The sequence below is a fragment of the Streptopelia decaocto genome (genome assembly GCF_964273445.1).
Source record: "Streptopelia decaocto genome assembly, chromosome: 15".
Lineage (NCBI taxonomy): Eukaryota > Metazoa > Chordata > Aves > Columbiformes > Columbidae > Streptopelia > Streptopelia decaocto.
Window position 1 is genome coordinate 3,402,554 of NC_138670.1, and position 24,370 is coordinate 3,426,923.

General features: G+C 56.3%; 1 protein-coding gene across 11 annotated transcripts in view; it reads left to right on the plus strand.

Annotated features, from left to right (window-relative positions):
* NCOR2 (nuclear receptor corepressor 2) overlaps positions 1–24,370 on the plus strand; it is a 213,224-nt gene that overhangs the window by 186,167 nt on the left and 2,687 nt on the right. For 6 of the 11 annotated variants that reach the window (XM_082066400.1, XM_082066404.1, XM_082066405.1 and 3 more), the window contains 19 exons: positions 639–742; positions 3,077–3,227; positions 6,094–6,246; positions 6,604–6,690; positions 7,157–7,434; positions 8,221–8,584; positions 10,471–10,689; positions 11,217–11,462; positions 12,121–12,270; positions 12,714–12,848; positions 12,955–13,117; positions 13,626–14,164; positions 15,844–15,984; positions 16,307–16,449; positions 16,772–16,965; positions 18,652–18,801; positions 19,468–19,613; positions 20,849–20,902; positions 23,037–23,264. In XM_082066400.1, the coding sequence (XP_081922526.1) occupies positions 639–742; positions 3,077–3,227; positions 6,094–6,246; positions 6,604–6,690; positions 7,157–7,434; positions 8,221–8,584; positions 10,471–10,689; positions 11,217–11,462; positions 12,121–12,270; positions 12,714–12,848; positions 12,955–13,117; positions 13,626–14,164; positions 15,844–15,984; positions 16,307–16,449; positions 16,772–16,965; positions 18,652–18,801; positions 19,468–19,613; positions 20,849–20,902; positions 23,037–23,264 (3,645 nt within the window). The remainder of the gene's footprint in view (positions 1–638; positions 743–3,076; positions 3,228–6,093; positions 6,247–6,603; positions 6,691–7,156; positions 7,435–8,220; positions 8,585–10,470; positions 10,690–11,216; positions 11,463–12,120; positions 12,271–12,713; positions 12,849–12,954; positions 13,118–13,625; positions 14,165–15,843; positions 15,985–16,306; positions 16,450–16,771; positions 16,966–18,651; positions 18,802–19,467; positions 19,614–20,848; positions 20,903–23,036; positions 23,265–24,370) is intronic. The other 5 variants (XM_082066408.1, XM_082066402.1, XM_082066407.1 and 2 more) reach the window with 3 other exon arrangements.

A 24,370-nucleotide genomic window follows, 5' to 3' on the forward strand; every position in this document is an offset into this window, starting at 1 on the left:
AAAATCTGTTGGTTATAACAAAGCAAGACCTGTTTAAATGCTATTAATTCATTTTCAGGCTCTTCACTGTTGCTGCTGCAGCTGGGCAGGCACCACATTTCATTTAAATCCAGGCATCCTGTGTTTCTTTCCCCATTAGCTAGACAGAAGAAAATAAATGCAAAGGTGTTGCTTTTAAGTGCAAATTGTGGTTCGTGACCCCCCAGCTGAGGCAGTGGGGTGCAGGGAGTGCGATGGATTCGCTCCACCCAGCACAAATAACACACGAATGAACTCAAACCACCCCAAGCTGCATCTCACCAGAGATCTGCTCGGATCACATCAGGGGAGGCTGAGATGGGTTGTGCTTTCTCCCAGGCCTGTAAATCTGCCCAGCACCTCCACAAAGGCAACAGAGAGTTGATCACCTCAAAATACCCTTTATTTTTTTTCCCAGCTTGCAGGGCTCGGTCCCTCGGGGGCTGGGTAGGGAGGGCTCTGCAGGCGTGGGGTTGAACACTGGTGTCTTGGAGGGCTTCCCCTCCAGTCCCTCAGCTTGCTAGAGATTGGGTCGAATCCTGCACTTAGTCACTGATGTCAGGGGTTTTGTGCTGAGTGGCAAATCCAGCCACCAGCTCACTGGCTTTGTGTCCTTACAGGTACCTCTCTCAGCTCTGCCTCGGGAGGGAGCATCACCAAGGGAACACCCACGTCCAGACCCCCGCCAGAGTCACCCATCACCTACCGAGGGTCCATCACACACGTAGGTCCCTCGTCTCTGGCGGGTTTTGCTTGCCGGGTGCTGGATACGGGGTTCAGGGGGCTGTGGGACGCGCTGAGCGTGCGGCGTGGGGCTGCGATGTCCTGTCCCGCAGAGCACCTCAGAGAGCTCTGCGGCCAGAGCCTTTGCAAAAACCCTCCAGCTTGGCACAAACCCTGTTCCATGAGCTGAGCAGAGCTCAGCCAGCAGCGTTGCAGAGCCTTAAAGCACATCTAAACCCTGCTTTGCTTTCCTGAGCTGTCAGGAACAGAGGCGAAAGCAGCTTTAAATGGCTCTGGGAAAATCATCTTGCCAGTGGAAGAAAGTGGAGCGTAGAGAAGGAGGAGACGGGTGGAAAACCCTGACCGGCGGAGGACAGGAGGAGGCTGTGAGGTGCATGTAAGGGAGCGAAGGCCCTTGCCAAGGCTGAGTTGCTGTGCTCAGGTCCTGGTCCTGCCCAAAGCTTCTCCTGAGCAGGAAGATACTTTGGCTTTAATCTCCACCATCCATCTTCAGAAGAGCAGCTGGCAAGCGGGCGATAGTTTTTTGCAGTGTGAGTTATTGCTCATCTGGTAACAGAGCGGAGAGCATTAAAAAAGAAAAAAATCTGTTTCCCGTGGGGATTTTATCTGGCCATCATTCAGATATTTAAAGCCACTCGCACTCGGATTTTTTTTGCCCACGTCCTTCAAGGAGGGTGAGCACGTTCCCTTTGGCCCCGGGGACCTGAACCTGAGTGCTGGCCCAGAGCGAAGCTCATCTCGCCTGGTGCGCTGCGTCCAGCAGCTGCCAGGAGCGGCTGCTCGAGGGCTGTAAATAACCCACACAGCTCCGTCCCCTCGTGTGCCCCTGCAGCAGCTGTGGGCAGCAACCGGTGGGCATGAAGGGTCTGGAGCAGCATGTACCAGAGATCACAAGATAAGCAGGGTTTGCCAAGACACTATTTTACATCCATCTAAATTGCTTTGGCTTGGGAATAAGGTACTGAGCTCAGACGCAGGGCAGTACCTGCTGCTGGCCCAGCAGCCCATGTCCCTCTGCCCCCTCTGGGGAGAAGGAGCCCCCCGTTCTGGCAGCAGCTCCGGGTACCAGAGCTGACATTTGATCTCAGATTAGTCATCCAGTTCACAGAAGAAACATCTTGAATATAAGCTCTCTGCTCTGAAGCCATCTGTCATCACCTGCTTTCAAATCCCCTCAGAGCACGTCCGCGGAAGGAAGGTGACTTACCTGGGGCTGCGAGAGCTGGGACCGGGTGTGCTGCAAGGGCATTGAGCCATCAGAACACTGAGCCGTCAGAGTGCTGAACCTGCGTGCTGGCACGTCCTGGTGGCTGCAGCGGGGTTTTGGGGACCACTGGTGATGAGAGCCGGGACATCTCCATGCTGGGCTGGGGAAATGGTCTGTGCTGGCACAAGCTGGGAGCACCAGCAAAGACATCGCTTCCCTGAGCTTCCCACGAGCATCAGTCCTGGGGCCGATGGGTTGAAGCAGCAGAGTAGGCGGGCGTCAGGCAAGAGCTTGGCTCTGACAGCATCACCATCGCTGCCGTCCCAGCAATGGGGTGGGAGACTGTCACCCCGCAGTGGCTGTTCGCAGTTGGTGCCAACAGGTTGTGAGGGCAGAGGGGTGTTAATCACCAGTGTCATCTTCGAGGACACCCAGTGTTTCGAAGGGGATTCAGAGAGGGGCAGGTGGCAGTGAGCGGCATCCGTGTACCTGTGGGGAAGAGAGGTTCCAGTTCACACCAGTTTGTGTAAGGAGCCTGATCCTGTTGGAGAGCTAACTGGAAAGCTTTGCTCCCTGACCTGCTGCGGGACCGGGCTCACTGACACCTCCATGTCACCCAGGCGTGCTGCCAGCCCCACAGCTCTTGGAAAGTCACGCGTGCTGCCAGCAGACGTGACCTGGCTGGGCAGGACATCTCTGGAGCTCTGTACCAGGCTGGGAAAATAGGCTGCAGGGAAAAGCTAATGCTCAAGCAGTCCCAGCTGTCACCGAGGTGTCCCCAGGAGGGCACCAGCCCTGTCCCCGCAAACCCATGGGGTGGAAGCGAGCTGGGTAGCTTATTCCGAAACACGCAGGTGGTAGAGTTGCTATTTTGGAGATCCATGCTGTCCTCACCCTCCACCTCTTCCCAGCAGCCTCGCACAGATCACATACCTTTTTACCGCTCCTCGTTATCATCCTCATCAATAATTAAGCCGCAAGTCCCTCGCTGTTGGCTGCGCGGGGGCCGGCGCGCTCTCCCTCCCGCGGGGAACAGCCTGTCCCTGCGCGCCCGCTTGCTTAATTGCTTGTGACACTGTTAAATATGGATCTTGGTGGCTTTCCAAGGGCACCCCGGCAGAAGTGCTGTACAAAGGAACCATTACCAGGATAATCGGAGAAGACAGCCCCAGCAGAGCAGAGAAGGCGCGGGAGGATGCCATGCCCAAAGGACATGTCATCTACGAAGGGAAGAAAGGCCACGTGCTGTCCTACGAGGGTAAGTTGGAATTCTCGGCCTTTTAGGGGGGTTTGTGCCACCGGAGCTGGAGTCGGGAGCTGTTCGAGCAAAGCCTGATGAACTGCAGTGGTCCAGCCTAACGTCTTTACTTCCAGCATTGTTTCTCTCCCTTCCCGTCGTCCCTGCCCACAGCCCAGCTGCGTGTCCCTCTGTCCGGGGTGGTTGTCTTGCCTTGCAGGCAGCTGTGCCGGTGGGCAGGGGTGCGATGGGACTGTGGCCATGGGCAGGGTCTCTAGTTTTGGGGAGCAGGAGAGAGGAGAGGACCAGGCGGGAAGGTATTGCCTTCATCCTTAGCAGCCCTGTGCAGGGGGTACTGTCCAAAAACACTATAAGAGCATCTTCCATCTCTTGGCCCCGTGTCCTTGTGGGTTAAAATACTGGTGTGAGCTCTGTTGTGCATGGGGATGGCTGTCCTCGTGTGCCACCTCTCTTCTCAGTTGCGTTTGGAGGTGACTAAGGAGCAGATCCTGACCTCAGCAGGTGTCTCTGTGCTGTCTGATCGCTCTGCCCCCATCCCCAGGGCAGAGCATCCCTGTACCCTGCCCGGCAGCCCGGGCCCTGCGGTCGGTCCTGCAGGCAGACGGTGTCCAGAGGTCCCTTTCCGCTTGCCCACAAGTGCAGGCAGCTGGTTTCATCGCAGACCAGTTACTTCATCTGGGGCCAGAGGCAGAGGGGTCAGGTCATGCCACAGGGGACAACTCACAAGCTTCAGCTGATGCCACTTCTGTGTGTGCCCTGAGACCACAGGGACCTCTCAGGACAGGGCTCTGCCCCGAGCTGCTCATCCTCCGCGTGGAAACCAGCTCGTCCCACTCCTGCCCGCGTTCCCTGTCAACTCTAGCCCAGATCAGAAGTGTCACCGCGGGAGACTCGTGTCTGGGCGCCCTTTGGGACAGTTGGCAGGGCTCAGACCATGGAGGAGACGGGAAGCATTTCAGGACTTGTTTGTGCAAGAAGCTATTTTAATCTCCTCTGCCTGAGCCTGGAGTCGAACGAGGTTGATCTCAGAAACGGTGCAACCAGGGCAGCAAAGGAGACCGGCACCCGGGCTCTCCCCATTGCGCTTGTGGGTGTCAGCCCATCTCCTGGCCTGCAGCCTGAGCCCGTCGCCTCTCATCCTGCCTCCTGGGGACTGGGGACAGAGATGAGGAATTAGTTCCTTCCTCCCCACGGCAGCCTTTTACATGCTCGGAAGTGTTTATCGCATCCTAAGTCATCTCTCCTGCTCCTGCAGCCTGGCCAGCCCTGCTGCCTCTCTCCTTCCCCCCATGCAGCTTTGCAGCCCGAAGTGGAAGAGTTAAAAACAAAAATTAAATAAGAAAACTGAAATTGTTAGTGATTATGAATTTTGGCAAGCAGAAAAAAAAAATTGCAAATTCTTTAGTGTCATGAGGGTGCTTAAAATAAAAGAGCTGTAATGAGGCGAGATCCTGTAGCATGTGCGAGCTGAATTGTGCTAGATTGGTTATTCTCATGCTGCATATGATTGCTGATGGCTTCTGCAAGGCAAGGGACGTGGTTCTGGAGTGATTTGCTTTCTGTTCAGTCTCTTTTCTCCCTCACGTCCTCCCCCTGCTTCCCAGCGGTACAAATGGTGCCCAGGACCGTGTCCCCTCTGCACAAGGGCTGTTGGCAGCAGATGTGCCTTGATGACAGGGTGCGGGCACATCGCTCCACATCTGCTGCAAGGTGCTGGGCTGATTCTGAATGTCACCCCCAGATTTTTCCAGTCAAATGAATCTGAAGTGAAGGACTAGGGACAGATCCCCGTCTTGTTTCCCTGCACGCAGCCCCCAACGCTTTCTGGACTGAGTGGGGGCCGATGGCAGAAACCAACAGTGGGTGCAAAGTTGTAATAATCCCATTTTATTAATGACTGGTTTTGCTGAGGACTTTTGTTCCCAGTTGTCCACAATGGAATTAATGTTTTTAACTTCTCGGTTTTCCCTAATTTTATAACGACCTTCTCTGCCCACGAAGAGGAGGAATCAGGGCACTGGCAATCTGTGGTCAGGCCAGGGATGGTGGGTGGAGGCATTTACCTCTCCAAGCCAACATCCCCCCTTGGAGCTTGATACATGAACACAAGCATTCGGCAGGATCAGGAGCTGCCTGTAAATTCCCAGCTCGCTGCACGTGATGGGCAAGATGCTGCCTGGGCTGTGCTGGCAGCGGGGAGGGGGCTGTTGCTCAGGACATCGTCCACTCTTGGTTTGCAGAAGAATCTGCTCCAGGCTGGGACAAGTAGGCGGTCAGTGGCCTCCCGTCACGCTGCTTGTTGCTCCATCACTCCTGCGTGGGACTTTTCGCCGTCTCTCCCAGTTCTTGTGCGCGCTCGCCGCTGTTCCAAAGGAATCGTTCTCAGCTTTGCCTCTCCCCCGCCCCTTTTCCCTGATTTTCTCACCCAGGGAGTGTCTCAGCAAATGTTAAGGCTGGCCAGGATCCCAAACAGTAGGTGTCTAGCAAAAGAATCAAAACAAACAGAGGAAAAAAAAAATCCCCAGACCCACAAGGCCAAGTTCAGTGGAACCGCAGGCGCTGGCCCCAGCGCTGCGCCGGCCCCTGGCCCAGCAGGAGGGAGGGAGCGCGACACCATGGGCGGATGCTCCTGCCCGGGTGGGAGGCAGAGATGGGGAGTCTGAGGCAGGCAGGGAGGGGAGAAAACACCAGCTGAACTTCTTGGAAGCCAACGTCATGCGATGGTCCTGACATTGCGGAGTGGTAGCCAGTGCTGGGATGGGATCTGAGCTTCCAGCAATACACCCAAACAGCAGTGAACACCCTCCCTGGGCCAGTGCTGATTTTCTGTGCTCCTCATGGTGTTTCTCGGTGTTCCCTTCCCCAGGTGGAGTTGCTGCTTCTCAGTGTCCCAAAGAAGACAGCAGGAGCTCAGGAGCTTCTCATGAGACCACAGGAACCAAGAGGACCTACGATATGATGGAGGGGAGGATCAGCCGGGGCTTATCAGCTCGTGATACCTTATCTGCCAGCATTGAAGGTGGGTTTGGGTGAAACCTTGCACCCATGCTGTGTTAGCAGTGTCTCTTGTCTGCATGATGCACCTTCCCCTGCCCGTGTTTTGGCAGCGCTTAGCTGGGACCACGCAGCACATCCCAACAGGGCAGCATCTGACCAGCATGGGAGAACAAGGGACACAAACTGGCCTGTTTGCCTTTGGTTTCTGTCCTGGTAGACCAGTTTCAAGACTACAAGAAAAAAGGAAACACACTTTAAAAAAAAGATAAATCATTTTAAAATTGTTCATATTTTTCCTTGTTGCCCCAGGAGTCCCTGGTAACACCGTGATGTATTCATTGTAAATGAACTCCCTGTGTCCCCCTTGGATCTGTTCTAGGTCTCATGGGTCGAGCAATCCCTCCAGACCGACACAGTCCCCACAACCTAAAGGAGCAGCATCACATGCGGGGCTCAATTACACAAGGTAAAGCCTGCAAGGAGAAGGTGGCCATGGCCAGAGGTAACGCGGGGAAGTATCACACATGGGTGGCCCGTTGTTCTTGGTGTCAGGCCAGGGCAGGAGGAGACAAGGATGGACATGTCAAGGTCCAACTGCAGATCTCTGCAGCCTCAGCTATGTGCTCAGAGATTGTTAGTCTTGCTCAACTTCTACCAACCTAAACTCTCACCAAAGTTGGGGGTAAAATTCTCAATGACTCTCATGAAGGCAGGTTGAAACTCATGCAAAGTGAGTCCAGAAAGTGATGGTAGATGGAGAGTGGTCCAACTGTGTTAGTGATATAGCTGCTCTGTGTATCAGTTGGGTACCAGTCCCCGAGTTATGTGCATTAACTAGAGACCCCCTTGAACTGAGCATCCCCATGGGGACTGGGAGCCTGGAAATGGCTGGGGACTCACCCTCTGCATCCATCATCTGCTTGGGGTTGCAGGAATACCTCGGTCCTACGTGGAGGCCCATGAGGACTACCTCAGAAGAGAAGCCAAACAGCTCAAGAGGGAAAACACTCCACCGAGGGACTTATCTGATGCCTATAAGGTCAGGCCTCATGAGGGCCTTGCTCCTCTGAAAATGAAACCAGCCCATGAAGGCTTGGTGGCCACGGTAAAAGAAGCAGGAAGATCAATCCATGAGATTCCCCGGGAGGAGCTGAGGCGGACGCCAGACATCTCTCTGAGCAGACCTCTGAAGGAAGGCTCCATCACGCAGGTGAGTGTGGGGCAAACAGCAGGTGAGACGGGTCCTCCTCAGGCTGCTGTCCTTGCCCCCAGACCCTGAGGACCATTCCCAAGGTAAAAGGAGAGCAGAACGGCCCTTGGGTTGCTCAGAATTGAGGCTCCGCTTGGGTACAGGTTGCCCTTGCCCATCTTTGGATCTTTAAAGGTCACTTCCAACCCAAAGCAGGCTATGAACCCTCCCAGTGGATAAATACCAAACCCAGGAAAGGGACCTCAGCACCCTCTGGCATGTTAAGAAAGTGATGCTTCATCTACACGTGTACACAGATGGGGACAGGTTTGGCTCTTGTTCAAGGCCAAAGTCAACTCGATGCCCTCAGCGGTTGTGACTTCGGGTGTGCATAATCTTGGTCTCCTCCCTTTATGGGCAAGTGTCAACCCAGCAAGGCCACTAGTCAGGATGAAATGTGGCGTGCTGTCTCCTGTTGGGCTCCAAATATTTGGAGGGTTCCCATGGCACCTCGTAGTCCTACCTCATTTCACAGCGTGTGTAGGAGAGGGGCGTGATGGGCACAGCCAGCATTCGGCAATGACTCACCATCGTCTTGTTGGAGCACAACAAGACACGCATGACGGGCGCTCCACCCTGCCCTGCGCCGTGCCAAGCTGGTAGCATTTGCCATTTGACCAAGTAAACTGGTGCACTGACCCGCTGAGCGGGGAAGCACAAGTGCCGTTGGAACTTGTTGGGATGCGGTCACTGTGTCCTGTACTGCTCTTACACCCCTTTGATGTCCCCTCTGCCTTCTGTCCCCAGGGTACCCCACTGAAGTACGACAGCAGCTCTTCCTCCTCGAGTACCAAAAAGCATGACGTGCGCTCCATCATCGGCAGTCCCGGCAGGACTTTCCACCCCGTGCACTCGCTGGACGTCATCCAAGACCCGAGGAATCTGGAGAGAGCTTACGAAGAGAGCCTGAAAAACAGGCCAAGCCCAGTGACAAACTCAAGCGGCTCCATCGCCAGAGGGGCTCCTGTAATTGTACCCGAGCCAGGCAAGCCCCACCAAAGTGCCCTGGCCTACGAGGAGCACCCCGCAGGGCACAGCGCGGCGTTCGGCAGCCACTTGCACAGAGGCTCTCCGGTCTCCACGCGCGAGTCCACGCCGCGGCAGCACGAAGGTACTTGGCAAACCTTTTATTTGACGCTATGATTTTTAGCAAGCTGAGTGGACAAGGTGTGTGGGATGTGGTGACTGAGCCCACCTGCCTGAACCATTCCCAGTAGGTGCCTGTTCTCTGCAGCATCTCCCCAGTACCCCACGGCTGCCCAGCACTGGGGCGGCTGGGGCTCCACTCCCTTCCCAGGGGTGCTCACAGGGTTGCAGTGGGGTGGTTACCCCATTTCTGCACTGGGGTGACCAAAGGGAGGCTTGGACGATGGCTGGTGAAGCTGGTGGTGTTTAGAAAGGTCTCCCCTGTCCCGACATTGGCCCAGGGCACCCTTGTTTCTGCAGGCAGGGAGGAAAATAGTGCTCGGTGCACTGGGTGGGAGCATCCTCAGGCTTTTCATCGGTCTGTGTTTGCCTGCCTTGTGTGTTTGTGCCTCATCCATCACCTGGGCACCTGAGTGCCTCATCTCCAGGAATATCTAATCCCTCCTGAGCCAGTGGATCCAGGCCATGCCCCAGCCTTGGGGATCTGCTGGCTGCCCAGCCCACCTGCCTGCACCCTGCAGGGTCTGCCCATGCTGCTGGCATCCCTCATCTCCTGTCCCCAGAGCCAGACCTGGGGCTCCCGGGGACCAGGCATGTGTTGGGGCTGGGCTCAGTGATCTGGTGAGACACACTTGGCTCCAGAGCACAAAAAACCCCTCCAGCTTCATGGCAGTTTTGTGGTCAGGATCAACGCTGAATCCAGTCCCTCTGCCACCTTGTCCCACCAAGCCTGCTAGCTATGGGGCCGTTTGCATCTCCTGCCTGCACATACTTGTCCTAATCCGAAAGTCTCATGATACGGGGGTGTGCAGCACAAGACAACACAGTTTGCTGAAAAGCGAGGCCAGAACGCATCTCACATCTCCCCGGCGAGGAGTGGGAGTTGGGCTGTGCAGTGCAGAGCTCCGAAAGGCACTGGCTGCCGGCTGGGCCAGCTCCAGCTCCCCGTGCTCGGTGTCTCCCATTCCCACAGCTTCTGCTGTCTGCCCAGTTAGGTCACTCATTTTGGGGGAAGCCTTCAGGTGTTTGAGGCTCTTTGAGGTTGGCACAAGCAGCACCTGGGCAGTGGGGAGGGATCCCAAGGGAAAAATCAAAAGTTCCTGCCAAACTCCCATGGGAAGGTGTATTTCTGCATGTCTGGAGCATTCAGCGGTTTGGGGTGCACAGGAACTGCAGGAGGAGTCCCCGTGGCGTGGGCTGGAGTTGGAAGGCACCTTTCCCAAACTCTCCTGAGCTTTCCTCTGCCCCAACAGCAGGTTTGATTTATTACCAGCCACGCCAAGACGCCGAGCTTGTTGAAAGGCGCAGGAGCGGCTCTTTGCACGGCCCATGTTGAAGCCCTACTTGTTTTAAAGTCAACAGTGATGGGGCTGGATCCGCAAGGATGCTTCTGGCTCCGGGCAGCGTTTGGTGTGCAGGCTGGTGCCAGGGGTTTGGTGACGCTGTTTGGGGTGGCTCTGTGTCAGCCGCTGGCCCCAGCCTGCTGTTACAGACACAGGAGCTGGTGACAATCGTCCCAGGTTGGGCGAGAAGTGCCACCAATGCCCAGCTCGGGCTGGGAGAGCTGAGAGAAGTCCCTGATGTGATCCAACCTCCCCTCTGTGTGCTGGGAAAGAGTTTATGGGTCCAAAGGGTGACGGGTGCTTGAACCCTGTGAACTGTGTGTTGCCACTGTTCCTGGGAGGTTCGGGATCCCCGGCTCTGCCCAGCAGCAGTGACCTCCTCATGGAGGGAAAGGTCCCCCGAGTTCGGGAGAGCTGTGCCTGTCCATGCTTGGCCACAGGCATCCCTTGGGGACACAGCTTGGCCACGACGCTCAGTCTCTGACTCATTTCCTTCTGCTCGCTGCAGGGAGCATCACTGCCGGGAAGCCCGTGTCCCAGGACAGAAAGATCACCCCCACGTCGAGAGAGCTCACCAACTCCAAGTCTCCGCACGCCCCTGTGCCCGACCACCACCACCCCATCACCCCGTACGAGCACCTGCTCCGTGGCGTTGACCTGTACCGAGGACACATCCCGCTGGCCTTCGACCCCGCTGCCATCCCCAGGGGAATCCAACTGGAAGCAGGTACTGCCAGTGGGGACTGTTTAGGATTCGTTTTTTCTTTGTCATTATTTGATGTCTGGAGCATCTTTCTTATGAGGAAAGGCTGAGAGAGCTGAGTCTGTTCAGCCTGGAGAAGAGAAGCTGAGAGGGGACCTTATTTATGCTGATAAATATCTCCAGGGTGGGTGTCAAGAGGATGGACCAGACTGTTCAGTGGTGCCCAACGGCAGAATGAGGGGCAGCAGGCACAGACTGAAGCACAGGAGGTTCCATCTGAATATGAGGAGAAACTTCTTTACTTTGGGGTGCCAGAGCCTGGACCAGGCTGCCCAGGTTGGTTGTGGAGTCTCCTTCTCTGGAGACATTCAAGCCAACCTGGATGCAATCCCATGAGATCTGCTGTGGTGAACTTGCGTTAGCGGGTGGGTTGGACTAGATGATCTCCAGAGGTCACTTCCAGCCGCAACCATTCTGTGATTTGATGATTCTATGAAAGCCAGAGGTCTCTATGGAAACCCACTTCACACCTACATCCTTTTCTCTTCCAGCTGCTGCTTACTACCTGCCGAGGCACCTGGCTCCAGGCCCCACGTACCCCCACCTCTACCCCCCATACCTCATCCGGGGCTACCCGGACACAGCTGCCATGGAGAACCGACAGACCATCATCAACGACTACATCACGTCCCAGCAGATGCACCACAATGCCGCAGCCACGGCCATGGCACAGCGGGCGGACATGCTGCGCGGGTTGTCACCGCGGGAGCCCTCCCTGGCCCTCAGCTACCCAGCAGGTCCTACCGACACGGCACCATCCAGGGGCTTGGGGACATTTTGGGAGAAGGAGGCTGGGTCAGACTGGCATTACCAGCTCCAGCGCTGGGGCCAGGGGCTGAGCCAGCAGCAGTGTCACCCTGCAATGTAGGAACTTGGCTGGTCAGCAAGGACACCTTGGGGAGGGAATTTGATGCTCTTTTTGCCATCTTTAGTTACTTGAGGCTCCTTATGTGCAGCTCTGGGTTTGGGTCATGGGAACACTTCCCAGCCTGGCCCTGCTGGCCTTTGGAGACAAAAACACACTCCCAGAAAGGTATCTGGGTTTCTGCAGAAAAACGTAGGGTGCTGGGGAGCGTGTGAGGTGCGGTGCTCCTGTCCCTCTGAGCAGCGTTGGTCTCCAGCTGGGGAAGCTGTGGCTGATGCCACCTGCAGCCACCTCACTCAGCACAGATCGATCTCAATGTTTTTTCCTCCCTGTTACTCCCAGCAGCAGGACATGCTGCATTTGCCCATGGAAGGGTCCCCTCCTCTGACACCCGAGGGCCATGTGTGCGCTGGCACCTCCTGCTCTGTGCCAGGGCCATGGGAGGGTTCAACTCCCCCAGCATCTCACCAGCACAGCCAAGCTGCAGCAGCTCAGCATCATCCTGACAGTCCTCCCGCTTCTCCCTGCAGGCATCATTGACCTGTCCCAAGTGCCACACCTGCCCGTCCTCGTGCCCCCCACCCCTGGCACCTCTGCCACCACCATGGACCGCATCACCTACATCCCTGGGCCCCCCCAGACCTTCAGCAGCCGCCACAGCAGCTCCCCGCTCTCGCCAGGTAACGCTGCCGCTTGCTTTTCCTCTGGGAAAGCGGTTGGGTGGAATCCCCATACCCAGTTCAGGGGGCTGAGCTCAGCCTGCCAGGGCAGGTGGGGGGAATCCAAATTCATTCTCACGCAGGGACCATCCCACTGGCTCCCTCAAACCAGCCCCTCCCATCCCGCTTGTTGGGAGCTTCCTTGCTTTCCCCTCTTCTTCCCCAAAGTGGCAGCTGGCAATCAGCTTGCTGGAAGGTCGTACCCTGGAAACTGGAAATGGCACCAGGATGGCTATTGTGTGATTTGCCTGGGTTTTGTCACACTCGTCCTTGTCTGTCCTGCTCCGGGTGACCTTGGATGGAGCTGTTCCTCTGCAGAGCCAGCGATGCGAAGAGCAGGCGATGTTCCCTGGGGGGAATCGCGGTGCCTGCAGCCCTTTCACTGCCTTTCACTTGGGTTTCAGGAGGCCCCACGCACATGACCAAACAGTCAGGATCATCCGTGTCCGAGAGGGAACGGGAGCGAGAACGGGAGAGGGAGCGTGAAAAATCCATCCTGGCATCCACCACGGTGGAGCACGCACCCATCTGGAGACCAGGTAGGGTGGGGAGGAGCCTGGCGCCACGTCCTGGGGCCCGTGCTGGCTGAAGTAGGGTTGGGGCCATAAACTAAGAGCTAAAGCTTTTCTTTGTGTTTTCCCGCAGGTACAGAGCAGTCCAGCAGCCGTTCGTCCTCGCACTCTCACAGCCACCAGCACTCTCCTGTCTCGCCCCGCACCCATGAGACCATCCAGCAGCGCCCCAGCGTGCTCCACAACACGAGCATGAAGATCATCTCCTCAGAGACCCCCACCCCTTCCGTCCTGCGGTACGTCCCACCTGTTAATTAATGGGCATCGCCTAGGGCACCTCTGAGATGGGGCGAGGGTGGTTTTGGCCATCAGGCTCTGCAGAAGCAGGTTTGGGGCTCACAGGGAAGTTGTGATGAGGAGAGGTGGATTTTGGTGCCCAGATCCTTTCCTTTTCCCTGTGTTTTTTACTGCTATCAGGAGAGAAAGCAGGAACATCCCAGAGCTGTCTGTGCTCACATCACATAGGCTGTTGCTCCTCTTGCTGAACGTCGCCTGGTGGTGGAGTTACAAAGGTCTCTGGGGCCTGTCCCGTGGGTTTTTTCCCCCGAGTCAATGCATCCAGGCCACAGCCAGTACCCCGTGGGTGTTGCTGTGGTGGAGGCTCCACTGAGCCATCCTCACTTGCTCCAACACAGGCCAACCCTACACTCAGGAGACCTTGGCCACCAGACTGAACGCTGTAACAGCGCTCCGCTTTCTCCGCTTGCTTCTCTCATCTTCACCTCGTCTTTGCTTGCCTTGCAGCTCCTCCTCCACCACTACCACGTCACCCATCCGCTCCGCTGCCTTCCCCTCGGCCTCCGCCCTGCGCTCCTCCATCGGCGCGGCCGACGGCTACGCAGCCCTGATGGACCCGGCCGTCCTGCAGAAAGAGAGGGCACGGGAAGCCAAGGCAGAGCGACCCCAGCCTGACAACAACATCTTCACCTCAAAGCTGCCCAGTGGGGCCAGCCTCGAACAGTCGCCTTCCCCCATTAAAGCCATGGAGTCGAGACCTTTACCCGCCTCCGGACCTGGTTCTTCTCATCACTATAGCAGAGGACAGGGGAAAAGCCAGCACCATCACCCTCTGGACCAGCAGCACACAGCCTCGGGCCCTGAGCAGCACAGTAGAGAAAAGAGTCAAAGTAAAACGTTTTCAATGCAGGAACAGGAGCTCCGAGCACTGGGTAAGACCACCACGACAGCGGCCAACTTCATAGATGTGATTATCATGCGCCAAATGTCTTGCGATAAGGGGCAGCGAGAAAGAGGCTCGCTAAGTAACGACTCCACTAGCGATGGTAAGAAATTGGAGGGGAGAGGTGAGAGAGCTGTGGCCTGAAACCCGTTTTATTTCATTATTTCTTATTTTTCATTGCACGTTTTGGCTGTTGGCTTCTTAAGCTCCTTCAGTGTGCTTGTCCCTCTACTTCCCAGTTGTGTTACTCCAGACTTTTTTATTTGTGTGTGTTTTAGGGATCTTCCCTTCTCCCACCCTCTTTTAGTTTTTCCCGTTGCCAAGTCTTGTTTTGCAAATGCTGCTCAGTTCCTGGTATTGCTCTTTACAGACAATAGCAGTTTGCTAATTCTGATTTCCCCATCGTTAGAAATTCCCAGGCAGTCTGTAAGGAACAGTTGTGGGTAATAAATCAAACGAGTGAAGTGGAGAGCTCGAGTGTGAGCGGGACAGGGCTGCTGGCCGTCAGACACGACCTCCCTGCTCGTGGTTGTACCGCTGAGTGTGCAGGATCTCGGGGGGCTTTGGGGACAGCTCAGACGGGGTGACCGTGCTCAGGGTCCTGGTGCTGGATGCCGCACAAGAGGACAATGCGGGCAGGGCTGTCCAGGGTTCGCCCAGTGCTGCTCAGTAGCACAGGAACCACCTAACATCAGTCTTGTGTAGGACACAGAAGTGCCGAGATACGTTTCTCTAGAGCTTACAGAACGGAGCCAGTGTCCCCCAGGACTTAACTGTTGGTTGGGATCTTTCCATCTTGGGTGGATCTGGAGCGTGGTCCCCTTGGTGCTGGCGTGCCTGCGGTGATGGGGGATGCTGCGGTCCCCAGCACAGGGGGATCTCCATGGGGGTGCTTCCCTGCCCGTGCCCTGGGTACGTGCGAGGTCAGCGTGTCCGTTGCCCGGGCACTGGGGACCCTCCGGCAGCGCTGACAGATGTGCCTGCAGTGAAGGGTTTCTAGGAACTGAGCATTAGGAGGGTAAAGGTCTGTGGAGCCAAAAGTCAAGAGTGTTACCAAACATGCTCAGCTGGTGAGAGGCGACGCGTGCCTCCTCGAGGACTCCTTTGTCCTCTGCCCCTCGGCTGTGGAAGTAGAACTTGTCCATGCCTCCGTTTCCCCTCTCTGTTGAGGATAACAGTGGTCCGTTGTTCCAGCTCTGCCTTCTTTGGTGCAGCTTGAGTCCATGCAAAGGGCTTAAAAGGCAGAGAAAGGTCAAGAAGCCTTTTTGCCCCTGTGGTGTGTGAATCTGCTGTCTCTGGAGCACAATCTGTAATCTGCAGGGCCACACGCCCCGTTTTCATGTCCCTGCTGTTGGCCATGCTGGCCTTGGGACTTTTCTTTGTAAAGCACTTGAGACCTCCCGTGCAGCCACCTCCACCCCTGCAGAGCGTTGCTTTCCCTCCTGGCACAGGAGGATTTTTAGTAGGCAGGGAAAAGGAGGGGAATCAACTGTGAACCCGCAGGGGCTGAGTTTGGTTCTTGCCTGTCGTGCTGTCAACACGAGCTGCTGAGTGTCCAGCTCTGCAGGAATGAGACGTCACCTCTTCACCTCAGCCGTCACCATGGCTGGACATCAGAGGTGGCTCTGGGGGTCCCTGCAGTGTGACCTGCCACATCTTCCCTCATCTCTTTTTTCCCCCCCTTTGCTGAATGTGCTGAATACCTGCACACAGTGGTTACCACAGCACTGGGAAAAAGCCAAGCGAGCTCCTGGTTTTAACTCCCGTCTCACATTTCCCCAGGCTTTCACGGAGCCTACAGCCCTGAGCGGATGGAAGCCGTGAGTCCCGTCAGCTCGCCCAGCCTGGCCCATGAGAAAGGGGCCAAGCTGCTGCAGGACACGGAGAAGGGACACGGGGAACACGACCTGAGGCAGAAACAAGGTGAGCAGCAGGGGCTGGCGCTGCCGGCTGGCACAGGAGACCCCGAGCTGGCACGGGGGGGATTTATCGGCCACCTCCCACTGGCCGTGCCCCAGTGCTGTGGGGGGATGGCAGTCAAGGAATCATAGAATAGTTTGGGTTGAAGGGACCTTCAAAGCTCACCCAGTGCCACCCCTGCCGTGAGCAGGGACATCTGCACCCAGAGCAGGTTGCTCAGAACCCCATCCAGCCTTGCCTGGGATGTCTCCAGGGATGGGGCAAGGGGAAGGAAGGGGACACAGACATCACCTCACACATGTTGTTTTCTTTGTGCGTTCCCCAGGCTCGCTGAAGGCCTTGGCCCCCGACGCAGCCCACCTGCAGCACCTCCAGCCGCCCGACGGCCCCCAGTGCCAGCCCCTGCAGTCCAGCCAGAGCGCCAAGGGCATGAACCAGCGTGTGGTCACACTGGCCCAGCACATCAGTGTAATTAACCTCATTCTTGCCTTCCCGCTGTTGCTCCGGGGAGGAGGGAAGGGCTGATATGAAACATGGCTGGTGGGAGTGATGCTGGAGACTTCAGCACCTCTGGTTGCGGGCTATAGGGTACATCAGGTGTGTTCAGCCTGAATGTTTTTGTCCTCAACAAGCCCATCATGAGAGCTGCTGCAGGCAAGAAGCAGAAGTTACATCCCCACAGGGACAAACCATCCTGATTTCCTCCTGCTTGCCCTATCTTAGTTGAGCCCAGCAAAGCAAGAGGTAGAAACCAGCTCTATTTCTGACTTGGGGGGGTTTCTTCTTCTAGGAGGTCATCACGCAGGACTACACCCGCCATCACCCGCAGCAGCTCAACTCGCACATCCCGGCCCCGGTGTACTCCTTCCCCGGGGCCACCTGCCCCGTCCTGGACCTGCGCCGCACCCCCAGCGAGGCGTATCTGCAGCAGCAGGAGCACGTGGTGGCCTCCAGGATCTCCCCGCAGAACGAAGGTGGCAAAAGGTGAGGTCAGATGTGTTCCTGCCCCGCCGCTGTGCCAGCCGGAGCTCAGACGGAGCAGGGCTGTCCCCGGCGTGGAGCCAGGCGGGTGCCCGGGGCTCCCCGGCACCTCGGTGGGGCTGTGCTTGGGGCACGCTGGCATTTGGCATCAGTGAATTTATGCTCCCCAGCTCGGGGCTCAGATGGATCACTTGCTTACACGGCCCAGAGTGTAAAATTGCCTTCTGATCTGGGCATTTTTCCACTAGGGTGGTGCCTCCTGGCCATTCCTGTTCTAGAGATGTTCTCCAGACCCCCTTAGAGTCCATTCATGATCCCCTTCTCCATCTGGCCGGTGTCACGGAATGGGTTAGGTGGGAAGGGACCTCTCCAGGTCAGCTGGAGAAGTTTGTCCAGGGCCAGGGTGAGTTGAGTTTTCAGTATCTTCACCGACGGAGACTTCCACACCTCTCTGGGCAACCTGGACCAGCCTTTGAGCGCCCTGGCAGTAAAAAAGTGTTTCCTTTTGTTGGGATTGAATTTCATGTCTTTTTGTTCGTGCCTGTTGCCTCTTGTCCTGTCACTGTCCCCAATCCCTTGCAGGTCACACACCACAGTGACCTTTCAGGCCACAGGTGGTTCCAAAAACCCAAACCCAATGTGTTTTCCGTTGTTTCAAAGTTATTTTTGTCTTCCATCATTATCAGTGAATCAGAAGCCTGTGGGACACATGTGCCCTGTCAACTGCAACTATCCACTTCGGACACCACCTGTATTTCCTTTAAAATCACTTTCAAATCCTTGTGCTGACACCAGCACAAGGAAGGTCTGATGGCTGTTGTATGGAATTAAAAGAATGGGAATGTGAGAACAGGGTTTGCTCGCCCACCCAAACACCAACAGAGACCTGGATGTATCCAGGAAAAGTGGTGTCTCCAAACTGGTGGTTCCTTGTCAGTAAATATGATTATTCTTCCCAGCTCTGCCTTGTCCTAGAGTTGGCTTTATAACATTAAGGGAGAGAGCCCAGCCCTGGCCACCCAGTGATGAAAAAAAAGGGGATGGGGAGGTGGTGAGCGGGAAGAAACCACAAAAAGAAAAAAGACGTAAATTCCCAGAACTCGCCGTGATGAATTCCTGGTGGACTCGAGCCTGGCTGTCTCCCAGGCGCTGGCCATGGGCAGGATGGATGAAGGGGCTGTGTCCGTCCTCTCCAGGCTCCCAGCATCTCCTTGCTCATGGCCAGCGAGCCCCTGCTGGCCCAGGGGGAGGTGGGTGGGAGGATGGGGGTGCTGCCCTCCCCTCTGTTCCCAGATATGATGGGAGAACCAAGCACCGTGTCCCCAAAGGGTAAGCGTCCCAGCCCTCCGCAGGGGCAGGGACACTGGGGCTGAGCCAGCGAGTCCCAGGACTGGTCCCGCCGTCCCTCCTGGGCAGCTGTGTGGGGCGGCTGCCGCTGGCCCCATGCCTGGAAATCTGGGCCACAGCTCGGCTCAGTCCTGCGCCGCAGAAACCAGAAAAATGCCCGATCTGTGCTTTTCCTCCCGCTTGTGTTAAAAGGCACCGCAAGCCCACAAGGCTGGGAAGGTTTGGCTTTTTTCCCTGCTGTAGAAAAGCTGGTTTAATGCTTCTCCCCTTGACCCCGGGCTGCTGTGCAGAGACAGAGGGTGTTGCAACAAAGCGATTGCATCTCCCCATCGCTCTCTGCAGGTCCCCGGAGCAGAGCAAAGCCTCGGCCGGGAGCGGGTCGGACAACTGTATCGAGCCAGTCTCTCCACCAGTGGGCGTGGGAGAATCGGAGCACGGCAAGAGCACCACGTACCCGATCCTGTACCGCGAGGGCGAGCAGATAGACCAGAGGTAACGCCGAGGGAGGGCACGGTGGGGACAATGTGGGGATGTTCCCTCTGCCCCCGCGCTCGCCCCAGCCCGAGCTGCTTTTTCTGCAGCCAAAATTGATGTCACATCCCAGGTTGCTGCACGTTTGTAGGGGCTTTTCAACACCATGTGGTACATGAACTGGGGGGTTCAACCTGGAGAAAAGGAGGCTCAGAGAAGACCTTATCACACTCTACAACTACAGGATGTAGTGAGGGGGATGTTGGTCTCTTTTCCCAAGTAGCAAGTGACAGGACGAGAGGAAGCAGCCTCAGGTTGCACCAGGGGAGGTTGAGGTTGGATCTGGGAACAATTTCTTCCCCAAAGGGCTGTGGGGCATTGGAACAGGCTGCCCAGGGCAGTGCTGGAGTCACCATCCCTGCAGGGGTTGGACAGATGGAGATGAGGTTCTCGGGGACATGGGGCAGTGCCAGGGCTGGGTTAACAGCTGGACTTGATCTTGAGGGTCTTTTCCAACCAAAATGATTCCATGATTTATGATAGGGATAGGGAAAAAGGTTGGAGACCCCAAATATCTTGGGAACCCCAGGGCTGATTCTGAGAAGTTACACTAAGGGAAGACTCTCTCTAGGCAGGACTTTGTGAACTGGACGTTGCAGAGGTTTCTGATGGTCTTTTGCCTTGCAGGATGGGGTCCAAGTCCCCAGGAAACAACACTCAGCCTCCAGCTTTCTTTAGCAAGCTGACTGAGAGCAACTCTGCCATGGTGAAGTCCAAGAAACAGGAGATCATCAAGAAGCTCAGCACGACCAACAAAAACGAGACAGAGTACAGTAAGGACATGTGGGGAGGTGAATGTGGGGCACCGGGGTGAGGAAGACAAAACACAGAAGATTTAGGAACGGGTGCTGCTGTGTTCAGGGCTGGGAGCTCCCAGCCAGCTCTCTCTGCATCGTGCTGTGGTTTATGGGGAAGCGCGGGGTGCAGATGCTGTGCTGGTGCCAGCAGTGTCTGTGTGCAGCCGGGGAGGCGATGGGAGGGTTCCCAGCCCTGTGTCTCCTTGCTCTGGAACTGTCAATCAATCACACCCGCGCCAGATAACCCCGAGAGGAAGGAAATAATGAGCTGAGCATGGAGGAAACTTAAGAGCAATTGATATTTTAATGAACGGCCAGCCGAGCTGAATCCTTCCTCCTCGAGATGCATCTTCCCCCCAGCGTTACTTTAAGCTCTACATCAATATTGGTATAGCTCTGTAAAACTAACCGGGCTGGCTTATATTAGAAATTCAGCCCATTCATTCATTAGCCACTAATAGAGTAGATAGGATCATAATTTAATTTAACCCAGCATTATACAGTCAATACTAATTCAATTTGAATCCGTCTTGCAACAGCTGCATCGGATAAGAGGGACCGAGCTGTCTCGTCTCCTGGCTGATGTTACCATGAGCCAACAGTATTGTTATGCCCCTTTGGGGACATGTGGCTGAACCCCGTGACCTTCCACACTTTCCTTTATCGAGGGAAAATATATAGAAATAGGAAACACCTCTTATTTGATGTGAATTTCTGTTATTCTAAGGAAAGCGATATCCAAGTCAAACAGCTCAGCTAAGAGGGAAAATATTGATTTAACATTTCTTCTCCTCCTCCTCACCCTCCCGCTGCCCAGCCCTGCTCCCTGGATGTGGGGACTTGAGCCTTTGGAAATCCCGTAGGCAGGAGAAAGGGTTTAACTTCACGGAACTGTGTAATCCGAAGGGCTGGAGGGAGGGAGGTCAGCACCGAGCACGCAGGCATCGCCCTGGCTCTCTGGGCTCTGCTTTTCTGCCCTTTCCAAGCAGGCGAGATGTGCCCACCGTGGTTTTCCAAAAGGCAAATTATTCCTGGTCCCAGGCAGCACCCACGGACCCCACACCCGCAGTGCATGGGAGGGGGGTTGCTGCCACCCTGGGTGCTGTGACGGGGACACCGGGATCTCGTCATGGCTGGCACAGCAGGTCCCTCCCACCACCAGCCTGCACGTGCCGCTCGCTGTACTGAAGAACTTCTTTGTTTTTGTCCAGATGTTGGGCAGCCTGGGACAGAGATTTTCAATATGCCGGCGATTACCGGAGCAGGTAACTCTCCCACATATACCTGTACCATACCTCACCCCCTACAGGGCTCACAGCCACGGAGAGCAGGAGTCGTGGTAGATTTAAGCATCTCCTTTTTAACTTTTGCCATAAGACTGATTGTAGCAGTTGCTGGGAGGCTGAAGCCCCGGGACACACCGTAACTCCCTGCTGCCGAGCAGTGTAATTCCGGGGAAATCCTGGCAGAGCTTGAGGAGAGGTTAAATTCAAGGAAGGGTTGGCAATCTGACGCCAACAGGTAGTTAAACTTTAGCAAGATGGAACCTCCCGTTCAGGAGAGAGCACCCTGCTCTTGGTGGGACCTTGGGATCACCCACAGGGGGCTGGGAGGGCAGCGGCGGAAGGGAACGCGAGAGCGGGAAAGGGGCTCTGTGCTCAGTTCTTCAGGTGCTTAATGCCTGGGCTGGCTCTGGTTTCCCAGGAGCTGGGAGGTGGTGGTGGGTCTGGCCGTGGCCGTGCAGCTGGTGCAGGGCAGGTGGGCTCTGTGGGCAAGATCCCCGGGACCCTCTGCTGCTGGGGGGCTCCCGGTGGGTGGAGGGTTTCAGGTTGATGGCCCAGTTCTGGTGGTGGTGTCTGAGCCATGGTGGGCTTTAGCCAGTCCCAGCCCTAACCAGCATTAACCTACCGCCCGCCTAACCAGGGTTCACTGCCTAACACCTGGGGCTGTATCCCGGCCTTCAACGAGCCCCCTGCTCCCAGGGAGAAGGGGTCGGGATGGTCCCCAGGCACCCGTGGAGATGTATTTGTGCTGCCCCGAGGACCAGCATGCAGGAGCTGAAATGGGGGTTTAGGCACTTCCCCAGGGGCCCTGCGCCCTCCCCAGCCCTGCTGGCCCCACGGCTGATCCCAGCTGGGAAAGGAGGAGAGGGAGCAGCTAAAGGAAGGGATTTTAGTAAAAAGCAGCCCCGTGGAATTGAGTGGCTGGCATGGGCTTCCCGGTGCAGGACAGAGACCAGCCGGAGGGAGAAGGGTGGTGGGGAGGCTGCTCCAGCAGTGCCTGGGTGGGCATGCAAATGAATGACATTAATCCCCATTGAGGAGTACTGATTGATACTTAATTAAGTATTAATGCTCTCCTACAGCAGGAATGCCTTCAGATTGTTAGTTTTAAGTACGGGGAACAGCAGCTTTCGCACAGCCAAGGGGAGGAGGAGCTGTGGGCAAGGACTTTGTGCAGCAGGAGGGTCAGGGACAGTGGTGTCACATCCCCCAGGATGGGGGGGGGGGGTGCTGGGGGTGCTTCCCTCGCCAGCCTGCTGTTTTTGTGTCTGTATTTTGCCCTTGCTTGTTCCCTGTAACCACCGCGCTGGGAATGACGGTGGCGTGGCTGAGCCCTCTGGTCCCGGTGCAGGGCTGCACCATAACTGCATGGCTTGAGACTCACACCCACGCCAACACCACTGCCCCTCTGCAGCCTGTGGGAGGGGCCCGGGGGGCTGCAGGAGGCTCCAGCCCCGGGGGGGAAGGGAGCAGGTTGGGGCGATGGGCAGGGGGCTGGCAGGGGGTTGCAGAGAGGGAAGGACTCTGCCCCCTCCCCAGCGCAGGCAGCGTGTGCCCGGCCGGGGCTGCCGGCTGCTGCCAGGGCCTCATCTGGGCACCTCAGGTGTTTTTGTGGGATGCTCCCTCTTTCTTCCATGACTTTTCCTCCACGGGAAACTGGCCTCCAAATTTCCCAGCACAGCGACTTGTGATCTGTGTGTGCATCCGTACAGACTCCCATGCGTCCGGGTGACTCCGGCCCATGTGCCGAGCCTGGCACAGCCCCCCAGGGCTCAACGACAGCCCCATATCCCCCTGTCCTTCAACCCCTGGCCCCAGAGAACCCTGCCTGCCTGCAGCACCCCAAAAACCCAAATCCCAGAGTAAGTCCCATCCCACCGCCAGCCCCTGCCAAGCCCCGGGGCGGGACGGAGCGGGAGGAGGAGGACGGGTGCATCGCAGCGCTTTAAAGAACAAGATGACAAAGTTTGTTGCTTTGCGAGAATGTGCTGACTGTTTGTTTCTTCCCTTCTCCCTTGTCTCCTTTCTCCCCCTTTCCCCGTCCCCCCATCTTTCTTCTCATTTGGCTCCCCCCCATCTCCCGTCCCCTCTCTCCTCTCCCTCCCGTATCTCCCAGGGCTAATCAGTTGTAGGAGCCAGTCGGTCCAAGAGAATTCCAGTACCAACATGGGGTTGGAGGCAATAATTAGGAAAGCCCTAATGGGTAAATATGACGAGCAGTGGGAAGAGCGCTCACCTCTCAGTGCCAATGCTTTTAACTCTCTGAATGCCAGTGCAAGCCTGCCCGCTGCTATGCCCATAACTCCTGCTGACGGACGGAATGAGGACGTGCGCTCCTTGCCAGGTCTGCAGCCCTCTCTCCACCTTCGCTCTCTCTGTCGTATTAATTCTCAGCCTTTATATTTCCCCTTTTGTGGGTGGATTTATTCCCCCTCCCCCGTTTTGTGTTCATTTTGGTTTTCTTTTCTCCCCTCCCTCCCCCAGCTTCGAGCTTTGTGAATCCGCTGATTAATCCTGGTCTTGTTTGATGTTAATTTAATAGTCTCAGAAGGTGCTGTTGCTTTCTCTAAACCACTGACTGTGCTCTTTTCCCCGTTTGTTGGTTTTCAATATCTCCTTTTCCTTTTTTTATTTTTTATTTTTTTTTTTACACCATGGGAAGGTTTATGGGGGACACACACCCCAAAACAATGAAGCCATAAACTTAAATAGCCACCACAAACTGTCCATAAACCCCAGAAGGGATCACTGCTCCCAAAACGGGAAGGAGCTGAGAAGGGCCAGCATGGGGGGACATGGGGCAGGGTGGCCTTTCCCCCCAACCCCGGGGTTTGGGGGTGTCAGGAGACGCTCCAGACTGGGACCTGGATGTGACCTGGCGGTGCCTGGAGCAGGAGGGAGAGCTTTAGGGAGCTAAAGCTATAGATTGGGGGCTACTTCGGAGAGCAGGGCTGGGGATAAGGTAACGATGGGCTCCGATGGGGCTTGCAAAGCCGGCTGGGCACATCAGTGGGGTCTGCCGAGCTTCGGGGCGGGCTTGAGCAGAGCTGGGGCGGGGTTGTTTGTCAGATCCACAGTTAAGGAAGAGAGGAGGGGGACCAGGGATGGATTAGGGAGAGCATTTGTCCCGTGCGCCCTTAGCAATCTGGGCACGGAGTCCCCAAAGCTGAGGAGCAGGGTCCTGGGACACACACACACACACACGTCACTCCGTGTCAGCTCAGACCAGGAGCTCTTTAGCTTGTGGCAGAAAAAGCTTTTGTGGCTCCTGCACAAAACCAGCAGCTTCTTCCAGCCACTCTTCTCTATGGCGGCGGCTGCCCAGGCAGGCAGGGAGGGATGCAGAGCCCGTCCATCCCTCCCGCACTTTGGGAGCTCCCCCTTAGCCAGGCTGACCTACTCAGCAGAGGCTGGTTTGGGTTTAAACCTTTCAAAAACTGGTTAAATATC